Source organism: Aulostomus chinensis, chromosome 7 (assembly GCF_037954235.1).
Source record: "Aulostomus chinensis isolate RoL2024-O1b breed Wild chromosome 7, RoL_Achi_v1.0, whole genome shotgun sequence".
Lineage (NCBI taxonomy): Eukaryota > Metazoa > Chordata > Actinopteri > Syngnathiformes > Aulostomidae > Aulostomus > Aulostomus chinensis.
In genome coordinates, this window is record NC_141326.1 from 27514582 (window position 1) to 27526926 (window position 12345).

The window sequence follows — 12345 nt, forward strand, 5'->3', positions numbered from 1 at the left end:
AATATATTTAGTTTTTATTTTATAGTTTAAAGACCGGTTTTCCACGCGCAGACTCGTGTAAGAGATGAAGCTAGAATGTGGAACAACAGTGACACACTTTCGCCCTCCAGTTGTCACACGGCTCTGCTTTTTCGCCGCCAACCAGTGAATGTCGATGGTGCAATGTTTGACCTAAAAACAGAGACGTAATAACCTCATTCTGGATGACCAGGCTGGATCAGCGTCCGTTAATCCTAAATGCCACATCTGGGAGGACTGAGAGGACCCCTATCTGCTCTGCCTCGCTGGGATTAACAGATCCGTAGCTCAGAGATTTAGACTCAGAGCACCGGCTTGGGGAAGATTAGCACTGGGCTTCTGGTTTGAGTGCTTTGGCTTGAGTTTATAGGCCGTCAGGTGAAGATGACATGCAGTGTAGGCGGATCACATTTGGTTCATGGTTGTTTTCAGCGGTGACCTCTGGAAAACCGTAATGTCGATCCGTAGATGTCCTTTTTATGGTCGCGTATCGGCTGTATCGGGACGTTTTTCTGTCCAAACCGGCCTACAAAAAGCTGCGTCCGCTGCCCCCAAGTGTGAGAAGCCGTCAAGGAGGGAACTCGACGTGCTAAAGAAAAACTGGAACCGTGGTGTGTTCCATTCTTCAGTACAAGAGTACAAGAGGTTTGAGGTTTCGGCATTTTCCACTGAAATTTAGAAGTTGGACTTTAGCGTTAAAGGGGGAAGAAAAAAAAACGCTAAACCTGGAACGTGATTACGAGCCATCCATGACTTCATTTATACTGGAACGTCCTCTCAGTAGAGCAGGAGAACCCACGCGTCTGCTCCACGTTGGTTCTACATGACATCATTTATACTGGAACGTCCTTTCAGTAGAGCAGGAGAACCCACGCGTCTGCTCCTCGTTGGTTCTACTTGACATCATTTATACTGGAACGTCCTCTCAGTAGAGCAGGAGAACCCACGCGTCTGCTCCACGTTGATTCTACTTGACTTCATTTATACTGGAACGTCCTCTCAGTAGAGCAGGAGAACCCACGCGTCTGCTCCACGTTGGTTCTACTTGACTTCATTTATACTGGAACGTCCTCTCAGTAGAGCAGGAGAACCCACGCGTCTGCTCCTCGTTGGTTCTACTTGACATCATTTATACTGGAACGTCCTCTCAGTAGAGCAGGAGAACCCACGCGTCTGCTCCATGTTGGTTCTACTTGACTTCATTTATACTGGAACGTCCTCTCAGTAGAGCAGGAGAACCCACGCGTCTGCTCCACGTTGGTTCTACTTGACTTCATTTATACTGGAACGTCCTCTCAGTAGAGCAGGAGAACCCACGCGTCTGCTCCTCGTTGGTTCTACTTGACATCATTTATACTGGAACGTCCTCTCAGTAGAGCAGGAGAACCCACGCGTCTGCTCCACGTTGGTTCTACTTGACTTCATTTATACTGGAACGTCCTCTCAGTAGAGCAGGAGAACCCACGCGTCTGCTCCACGTTGGTTCTACTTGACTTCATTTATACTGGAATGTCCTCTCAGTAGAGCAGGAGAACCCACGCGTCTGCTCCTCGTTGGTTCTACTTGACATCATTTATAATGGAACGTCCTCTCAGTAGAGCAGGAGAACCCACGCGTCTGCTCCACGTTGGTTCTACTTGACTTCATTTATACTGGAACGTCCTCTCAGTAGAGCAGGAGAACCCACGCGTCTGCTCCTCGTTGGTTCTACTTGACTTCATTTATACTGGAACGTCCTCTCAGTAGAGCAGGAGAACCCACGCGTCTGCTCCTCGTTGGTTCTACTTGACTTCATTTATACTGGAACGTCCTCTCAGTAGAGCAGGAGAACCCACGCGTCTGCTCCATGTTGGTTCTACTTGACTTCATTTATACTGGAACGTCCTCTCAGTAGAGCAGGAGAACCCACGCGTCTGCTCCTCGTTGGTTCTACTTGACATCATTTATACTGGAACGTCCTGTCAGTAGAGCAAGACAACCCACGCGTCTGCTCCACGTTGGTTCTACTTGACTTCATTTATACTGGAACGTCCTCTCAGTAGAGCAGGAGAACCCACGCGTCTGCCCCACGTTGGTTCTACTTGACTTCATTTATACTGGAACGTCCTCTCAGTAGTGCAGGATAACCCACGCGTCTGCTCCTCGTTGGTTCTACTTGACATCATTTATACTGGAACGTCCTCTCAGTAGAGCAGGAGAACCCAGGCGTCTGCTCCTCGTTGGTTCTACTTGACTTCATTTATACTGGAACGTCCTCTCAGTAGAGCAGGAGAACCCACGCGTCTGCTCCTCGTTGGTTCTACTTGACTTCATTTATACTGGAACGTCCTCTCAGTAGAGCAGGAGAACCCACGCGTCTGCTCCTCGTTGGTTCTACTTGACTTCATTTATACTGGAACGTCCTCTCAGTAGAGCAGGAGAACCCACGCGTCTGCTCCTCGTTGGTTCTACTTGACTTCATTTATACTGGAACGTCCTCTCAGTAGAGCAGGAGAACCCACGCGTCTGCTCCTCGTTGGTTCTACTTGACATCATTTATAATGGAACGTCCTCTCAGTAGAGCAGGAGAACCCACGCGTCTGCTCCTCGTTGGTTCTACTTGACTTCATTTATACTGGAACGTCCTCTCAGTAGAGCAGGAGAACCCACGCGTCTGCTCCTCGTTGGTTCTACTTGACATCATTTATACTGGAACGTCCTCTCAGTAGAGCAGGAGAACCCACGCGTCTGCTCCTCGTTGGTTCTACTTGACTTCATTTATACTGGAACGTCCTCTCAGTAGAGCAGGAGAACCCACACGTCTGCTCCTCGTTGGTTCTACTTGACTTCATTTATACTGGAACGTCCTCTCAGTAGAGCAGGAGAACCCACGCGTCTGCTCCACGTTGGTTCTACTTGACTTCATTTCTACTGGAACGTCCTCTCAGTAGAGCAGGAGAACCCACGCGTCTGCTCCACGTTGGTTCTACTTGACTTCATTTATACTCCACCAGAAAATGTTGGTCCTTCTGAGCCTCACAGACTTGGCTGCTGCTCATTGTTCCATACACTATATACTATATTACTTCACTATGAAATACTTCACTATATAATACTTCACTATATAACACTTCACTATATAATACTTTGCTATGAAATACTTCAGGATGAAATACTTCACTATATAATACTTCACTATGAAATACTTCACTTTATAATACTTCACTATATAATACTTCACTATGAAATACTTCACTATATAATACTTCACCATATAATACTATACTGTGAGATACTTCACTATGAAATACTTCACTATGTAATTCTATACTATGTAAGACTATACTACAAAATACTTCACTATACAATACTATATACTATACTATATAATACTTCACTATCTTATACTATATGTTACAATACTTCACAATCTTATACTATACTATACAATACTTCACTATATAATACTATACTATACAATACTTCACTATATAATACTATACTATGTAAAATTTCACTATATAATACAATACTACGTCATATTTCACTATATAACACTATACTATATAAAATGGATTTAAAAAATTGATTTAGAGCTTCAGTATAGGCTATGATTAGTTGTGACAGTGTTGGCTTAACGTATATATTCATATACATGTGTATATATACATGTGTGTATATATATATGTATACACACACACACACGTTGCTGCTGCAGCAGGTAAAGCCTGACAGAATCATAAATAGAGCGAGTAAAAGTGAAAATATACAAATTATAACCAAACAGTGTTGGGTGGATGCTTGATTGACGCTGCTTCTTTGAGAGTTGTCCGTGTGTAAAAATTCATGCGTGTTACCAGATCACGGAGGTGAGACGTTCCAAACGCCACACGCCGTCCAGGCTGGCAAATGCTGTTGTCAATCAGTGCGTGAGGGGGACGCACCTCCTCTCCAGTGGGAGCGCACCGGGGCCCCGCATCTGGATGTTACGCGTCGGTCCACGCCTACGACACTGCCCGCCCGCCTCCCCGATTGCCCGCCTGCCTGCCTGCCTCACTCCTCCGCCGCCCGCACATTCAGCTGAGGGCTCTTCACAGCGGAGACCTGTTGTCCTCCTCTCCCCTCCTTCTTCCTACCTACTGCGTTTTTCTCTCCACTTTCTCCTCCTTTTCTGTCACTGCTCCTCTTTCTTCCAATGGCGCTCCGCGGTGTGATTTGCATTCAGCAGCGCAATAGTTAACGAGTGCCGGATGCGCCCTCGCTCGCTCCAGCAGACCGCTACAGTACGAAGATGGCGTCGGAGGGAGCCAGCGGAGAGCCGTCCTCCCCGGTACAGACCCTGGCCACCGCCGTGCTGGGAAGCGTCGACACGGTAAGATACGAGGACTCGGAGGGGTGGTGAGGTGGGGATATATGACGGCCGGGTGGTCGATGTGGCGGGGGTGGGGGGGGGGGGGTCGTGGTGAAAAAGCAGGAGGTGGAGGTGGAGGAGGTGGGGGGGGGGGTGAATGCGGTGCGCATCTATTTCAGCTCGTGAAGCAACAGCGGTGGCCAGCGGGGATCCTCGCGACAACGTCTGGGCAAAAACACGGTGGTTTTGTGTGTCAGTGCAAGGTGGTTCTACACCCCCCTCCCCCCCCCCCCCCCCACACACACACACACCTGAAAGGCGCCACTGGGGTTCTGAAACAACCGGTGACGGTGAATTCTTTTGTTCGCCTGTCGGCTCCTTCGTCCCGGTAAACGTTTCCCTGAGCCTGATGGAGGCGGGATCGCCGCACCGGGCGCGCGCGCGCGTGTGTGTGTGTGTGTGTGTGTGTGTGTGTGTGTGTGTGTGTGTGTGTGTGTCAGTCGGTGATGGATGCATTCTGTGCCAAAGGTGAATCTTTTTTTTTTTTTTTTAAACATTCGTACCAAACTGCCTGACGTGAACCTTCCCACAGGTTGCACGCTCACCCTCAGCTTGTAGTTCTTCTTCTTCTTCTTCTTCTTCTTTTTATAGGAGGACTTGTTGTATTGTTCCCACCTGAGCTCCAGTCTCTGTTTACGCTCACATAGTTGTGATTCCTCTGGTCTTTGTCCTCTCAGGGAGGTTGGGGCTGCTGTGCCAGCCTCTCCACCCCCCTCCTGCCAGGTTGATTGATCTGTCAGTCTGCTGTCGTCGACCCGGTTGGGTTTCCATCTCGCTGACCAGTGAATTAAAGGCAGAACCGCGGTCAGATTTACAGTCAGATCCATTTTCCTTTTTCCGTCTTCAGTAGATTTTTTGGGGGGGGGAAAAAAGGAAAATGGATGACAAATATTTAGATGTTTGTTTGGGGGGGGGGCGAGCTGTAGGTGGCGCACTCACCCCCCCCCCCGTCTGCCTCCGCAGAAGAAGAGGATGCAGCGTAATTATAAGATCAACAATCACAAAAACAGGAACATGGATCCAAAATCAATAATGGATAGCTGAAATGGAGGGGGGGGTGGGGGGGCCTCGCCAGCGCCTGACTGATCAATTTAGTGACATTGATCTCGTATCGATACAGCAACAATATTTAGAGATTTATTTGAATTTTCGGTTGCTCTGATCTTTTTTTTTTCCCCTCTCTCTCTTCGGGATTCGTGAAAATGCGCCTAAAAGATGACAAACGCAGCCCCTGGAAGAAAAGGCAATACTCCACTTGGAGCAAATAGGAAAAGTGGCGTGATGTGACCAGAAGGTGGTGCTGTGAGCTACGTCGCGTCTCCAACAAGGGATTTCGACGCTAATTTTCCCGTTTTGTTTTCGTATTTGGGTTTTGGCTTAAACAACAAAACCTCACCAGCTGATCCGTCGTCATGGTTATTCCTGAACTTCATCTTCATCCCTGGGGGGGGCGTCCGGCACCGGCTGGTACCGGACGTGTTGAACTGGTCCAAAACAGTGGAACGACCTGTCGTGCTTCCTGCTTTTCTTCTGCTACGCTAAACCACCTTTAGTGGTTGTTATTTTGGGGGAGGGGTTTGGGTTATTTTTCGTGAAACTGAGGGATTTTTAAAAAAAATTGCTGTGAGGTCGCTGTTTCCTTCAACCATTAGATACTTCAAAATAAATATTAAAACAACCAACTGCTGATGTTTCTGCCACTTAAATGGGAACAAAGGTTTTATTTATGTATCCAAATCCAACTGAGACTGAGCCGTATGCAAAAAAAAAGAACAATTTCTGTGAGATAGCTGATCTCTCAGCGCTGACAGAGAATGTTTCCAGGTTTCTTGAATATTCCACGATGCAGCGTCACATTCGTGCGATGTTTGCTATCTATCTATCTATCTATCTATATATCTATCTATCTATCTATCTATCTGTCTATCCGTCTGTCTGTCTATCTATCTATCTATCTGTCTATCCGTCTGTCTTTCTTTCTGTCTATCTATCTATCTATCTATCTATCTATCTATCTATCTATCCTCCATCCAACCCCACGACGGTCTTTGGTTGCCAGACTGGAGCTGCAGCAGCTCGGTGGAAGCGCTGCTGCAGTAGAAAGCAACCCCGGTCCCCGAGGTGGGTGAGTGGGTGTCGAGGAGGTGGGGGTGGGCTGGAGTGGTGAGATGAGGAGATGGTGGAGGGAGAGAGAGAGAGAGAGAGGAGCTGTGGGGGTGGATGGAGGGCAGAGGCAGCACAGCGGCGGAGGAGGGGGTGGTGGAGGGGGAGGGTGGTGGAGGCCCAGTTCACCAGACACCTTTCTAAATTGGTCTTAATTTCAGTGACTCAGCTGGCATAGCTGGGAGTACCGTGTCAGCCAACCCCCCCACCGCCACTTACCACCACCCCCCCCCTCTCTGAGCGCGCTCAGAACTGCCTCAAGGCTACTTAACATTTAGCGGCGAGGCGAACAGGTGCTCCGGAGACATGGGCAGCTTCCTCAACTTCGTCACTCTGCCAGCGCGCTCTTCCTCCTTCATGCACCAACCAACAAAAAGGGGGCTTCCGCCTGAGTGCCCCCCCCCCATCATGCCTGCCATGGTTAAATAAAGCTCTTTGCTCTTTGCTCACCCCTGTCCAACTCTCTGTTGTTGGCTGGAGGTGGGGGAAGTTTCTTGTTTGTGAGGACTCTGAAGGACTGGCCCACATGGTCCAGAGAGGGGTCAGAGGTCAATGGAAGGCACTCAGCCAGTCCCCTCCCTCTAATTTAGCATGATCGCAGTTTGTCTGGCATGCGGCGTACTGTACTACCTGCTCTGAGGTTGCAGGACAAATTTGTGGGCCGTTTAAAAAAAAAAAAAAAAATTCAACCAAGAGAGACGAGCAAGGACCACAAACTGGTGGGAGGCGGAAAAAAAAAAAGATTCTCAGATGCATTGCGACCGGGATGATTTGTGATTGTCAAACACTTGATGTCTGAAAGCGTAAATGCGGTGGTTAGAGGTTCAAAGCTAACGCGGGGCTGTGAAGGATCTTCAACGCCGCCACAACTCACTTCCTGCTTCTGTTTCTGTGGTCCTGTTTCGCCGCTTCTTGACAAGCGGCCGCCGTTTTTAAGGACACGTGAGCACCTAATGTTGTTTTAGGATGTGGAACAGAAGGTTTGCTAACCTGTTTCCAAGTTTTAGGCCTAAACCCTGGGACTTCCTCTTTTTTTCTGAATGTCTTGACGGTGAAACACCACATTTTTGATCCAATGGTTTGGTCTCAAGCTGCTGCGACTTGATATGGCGCTATTTAATTATCTGTCAACGTGACTTTAGTTAGACATGTTCCACATGTTCAGAAAAAGCGTGTCATTTTCCTCAGAATCACCGCTGACCCCTCAGTTGCCTCCTCACAGGCCGTCTCATCACACAGCCTTGTTGCCACAGTAATAGGACACGAGGCTACGGAGGCTCTTAGCAGCAGAACACGGCCGAGGAACTTACACCGAGCCAGCAGTTCCGGTCCCCGGTGGCTCCCTGTGAAATGACACAGGCCTTATTAAGTGGGCCGGGGCTAACGGCGAAGCCTCTGAATGCCAGCCAGGCTGCTCGTGCCCTTGGCGTACAGCACACAGCTCATGGAACAAATTAGAGTTCGCTTCCCTCACCTGCTCACTGTGCAGAAATGCCAGCGGAGTCCTCTGCCCTCCACCCTCGCTTCACCCACCTCCCGAGGCCTGATGACGGAGCAGCGCGGCTCAGGGATGTTGTCCATCATAGCGCCCCGGCGTCATCCAATCCTCTGAGTGCTGAAAACGCTGCCAGGAAAAAAGAGGGCTCGGAGATCGATCGGAGGGTGCGATGCAAATTAATCTCTTTGCTTTTCTTTTTTTTCAAATCTTTTTTGCTTCTGAGCTTCCACTGATAGCATCAAAAATGCTCCGACCCGCCGCCGGGTGCAGCGTGGAGAACCCTTTCTGACCTCTGTTTTTGCAGTGTTTGAAACAAAAGCTGACTTTCAAACATTCCGCTATTATGAGTTCTGATTTTTTTTTTTTTTTTTTGTCATTCTGAATCAATCGAGCGTTGGGAGCGTGCTTTCGACGTGTGTGGCGGATTGTGCACGTCAAGCACGTGTGTTTACACGCGGCGTCCTGAAGGTTTACCTCCAGATGTGTAAATGCCCACGTTTACCAAGTCGACCGCTGACAATCAACAGAATCCTCGTCCGGCTGTCCGAAATGCTTCGGGAGACTTTGTGATAATTAAACACGGCCAAATGAAAAATGGAAAGACGCATCAGGAGAGATTGGAACTGCAGAGTCTTAAGGTGTTTCATGCCTTAAACAGACAGAAAAACTTAAGCTTGGATATTCATTTTGCTAACTTTCTCAGCCACGTTAACCCTTTGGACAGAATATGAATGTTGCCAGTGTCGCAGGAGCGTTTATAGGTCACACGGCAAGCAGCAGCCTCTCAAAATGTCACACGGGCCTGCGCAGAACCGTATTTTCTCCAGGTTGTTGAGAGAGAGGATGTGGATCTTTGACGAAATGGAATTATTTTGGCCGGGACTGAGACGTAGGCCTCGTAAATCAGGCTTAAATACCTGCTTGACATCAGGATGTTCAGGTAGCAATTTTCACTGTGCACCAGAGCCAGAGGAGCTCTCCACGTCTTCATGCGTCTCTCATGGCCTCGGTTAAGGTTTTATTGTACAATATTGGCCAAATATGAAGCTTAGAAGTATTTGAAGGATGCAGCTGGATGTAGATTTGCTTCCAGAGGTCTCTCAACGTGGCTTTGGCGGTCGCCAGCAATGTGATCGGTCACAGAGCCCCTGAATTATTTTTTTTTTGGCCTCTTGTTGTGTCGGTTTCTTTAGTTCTCCATCTAAAGAAGCTGCGTTTGAAGACTTCAGGAGACATGCGCCCGTATTCCTGACAGTATTGCTCCGTGACAAGAGACCGGAGTGTTTGCCGTTGCTCAAAAGGAATAAAACAACCAGAATGCACTGAGCGAGCGGCCCCCCGAGGCCACTCCCAGGCTGCTGTAACATGAGGACCAACCAACGGTTACTGTGTCCTCACACATGCGTTTGGCTTCCCTGGCCTCGGCGACACCATTGTGGACGAGCTGCTTTGATTTGGGAGGGGCGAGGAGCTGATGTCACTGTCCAGAAAATACACAAGTACGAGTCAGAACAAGAGCACCAAAGTCTGCTGGGCCACCGCGGAACCTCCCATCTGGCCTCCAGATGAGAGGGGAGCGTTAGCATGGAGGTGCACGAGCCCTGAAGCAGGAGCAGATACACGGTTTCATTTCTCTGTCTCTCCGCTCAACCCAGTTAAGTCTGTAACATTTATAAAAAAAAAAAAAAAAAAAGATGAAATTGATGTGAAAGAGTCGAGACGATGTGAGGGAGGCGCACGTGACCCGGCGAGGGTCTGCCTCCAGGAGCTGCGATGGAACGACCGATGCATCCAACCAAGATTTTAACTGCGATAGAATGATCAAAATAATGCTGACTCAACAACGTCATGACGCAGACTGTTGTTGTTGTTTTTTTTGTTTTTTTTTTACAAGATTTGAATTCCTGCTTTGTCACCTCTTTGCATAAGATGACGAGCAAGCGACTTTTAAAATCCCCGTTTTTTTGACTGGAGTTTGGTTTTGATCAGCTGCAGTAACTTTAACTCGTAATTCTTAGTTTTGTCGTATTTAGACCTAAATACATGGTTTCAGCCTCCATGACAAAAAGGTTTTGAATGCATTCGATCATATCTTCTTCTTTCTTCTACTCTTCTGGATTACAAATATAAACCTGTCGTTGGGTCAACAACGCTGAATGCCTGCTATCAGCTACTTGTTTGTGAGTGAATTTGAATTATGGACAGAAAAGTACGTCTATGATGCATGAATTAGACGGCTGCTGCGTTGGAAAAGCCGGGTGGATCTTCAGCTCGACTGGATCAAGTCGCCGCCATGCTGCGTTTTATAAAGAGACCGGAAAAAGCTTTTAATTGACATGAGGAGACCCGTGGAGTGGCTTGGTCATTCCTGATTACGATCATCTCCACCCATTAGCCCTGCGGTGGCCGCTGACCAACTAGGTGATTAACGACGTGGTTAAATGTAATTAGAGTTTTGCAGCTTTGAGGTTGGACGAGATTTCTGGAATAATTGGAGGGCTTTGCTTAATGAGAGCAAATGGAGAACAGGAGGAAGTCACACAAGTGGCTTTATGGTCAAGATGGTGCCGTGCAGCGTGATCTGACCGTATTTGTTTTGGGGTTGTTTGCAGTTGCAGAAGCTTCCCCGCCATCATCAGCGGCGTCACTGTAGGTTGGCAGGGGACCAGCGTCTGAATGCTGTAATGATTTTTCAGTTACCGTGTGTAGTATTTCATGTGTGTGCTCAGCTGTCTCACTAGAAAGCGCTCAGAGAGCACACACACACACCGGCCCCAAAGTGTAAGAGGAAAGTTGTTTCCTGTTGCCACCAGGTGGCGCTCTGTCTAAATCTTCTCTCAAATGTAACGGATTCTTCCTTGGCCCATTCTACACCCGTCCAACAAGTTTGGTGAAAATCTGCCTCGTAGTTTTTTTTAATAATCCTGCCGACGGTTGAATGAGAGCCTGGCCTCCTGGGTGGAGGTCACCAGGGAGGGAACGTCTCCCCGACATTGATTGACAACGCCAGAGTTTGCACACACAGTATTTTTCTGCTTTACTTCGATTCTTAATCTTTGATTTTTTATAGCTTTCAACGAAATGAATCTTGGGAATGTTGGTGTATCAAGACTGGAGTGACACGCACACACACACACACACACACACACACACACACACACACACACACACACACACACTCTTGTACTGAAATAGGTTGGGCTTGTATTAAGAAATAGAAAAAGACAGATGATGGTGGCGGAGAACCTCCACTGAGCCGCCGCCGCCTCACTCGTTCTGCTCTACAACTCCGGTTTCCTCAAAAAAAAGGTTGACAGTCACATGAACCCTCAGCAAAGGAACGCGCTGGGAGCAACGATACAGGGAGAGTTATTTATTAAGCTGTCACACACTACCTGTGCTCGCTCAGCTGTGAGACGCTTATTGTCCTCGCGCTGCCAGGAGCTGCAAGGAGGACGAAACTTTCACTCGTCGGTTTCGGGAATTAATTCCTGTAGAGTTTCATAAGCAGCCTGTCAAGAGGAAAGTAACTTGTCATTTTTACAGCTTTTACGCCGATGACCGAATTACTGGCAAAAAAAGAAAAGAAAAGAAAAAGAATGAATAAGTGTCTCGTGAATTCCCAAATATTTTCAGTTTGACTTTTGATTTTGAGGTCCCAGTTTTTTGTTTTTTTTCCTCACACGGCAACTAGCAAGAGCCTCAAGTTGACTGGAAGTCATTCATTTTCTGTTTGTGTGTGTGTGTGTGTGTGTGTGTGTGTGTGTGTGTGTGTGTGTGTGTGTGTGTGTGTGTGCGTGTGCGCGTGCGTGCGATGAAAAAGCCTGAGCAACTTAATGGTAATGAGCTTTGATGTTGACTGGCCGACCACGCGACCGCCAGTTCATCTAAGTAGAGAGCATCTGCAGAGTCTTTGGCTGCGCAACCAGAACGGGGTTCAGTTCTCGCGCTGGTCCCTGTTTGACCAGGGAAGGAGCAGTCGGTGTTGTTGAACCAGCATCTGGAGCTCCGTAGCCGGAGTGAAACGCAGCACAGACGTCAGCGGCGGCGCGTCTGTGGTTACTGTTTTATTTCTTTTGCCGCGATCTCCTTTCAACGCTTGATTGCGATTGGAGCCGAACTGATGAATTCTCATGTCTGCAGCCGTTTGACCAAGCACCGAACGCCACTGACTGCTGAAGAAAAGTTGTAGACCGAGTAAGACGAGGTTTGAGGTGTAAAGACCAAAGGTTACTGGTTTTGTGTTCTTACAAACATCATTTAGATGTTTAGGTCC

General features: G+C 48.0%; 1 protein-coding gene across 1 annotated transcript in view; it reads left to right on the forward strand.

The window, feature by feature from the left end:
* Positions 1-3967: 3967 nt before the first annotated feature.
* The window catches only part of cttnbp2 (cortactin binding protein 2), a 79034-nt gene continuing 70656 nt past the window's right edge, over positions 3968-12345 (forward strand). Inside the window, exon 1 of the mRNA XM_086209667.1 lies at positions 3968-4369. Within this exon, the coding sequence (XP_086065793.1) occupies positions 4289-4369 (81 nt within the window). The 5' untranslated portion in view covers positions 3968-4288. The remainder of the gene's footprint in view (positions 4370-12345) is intronic.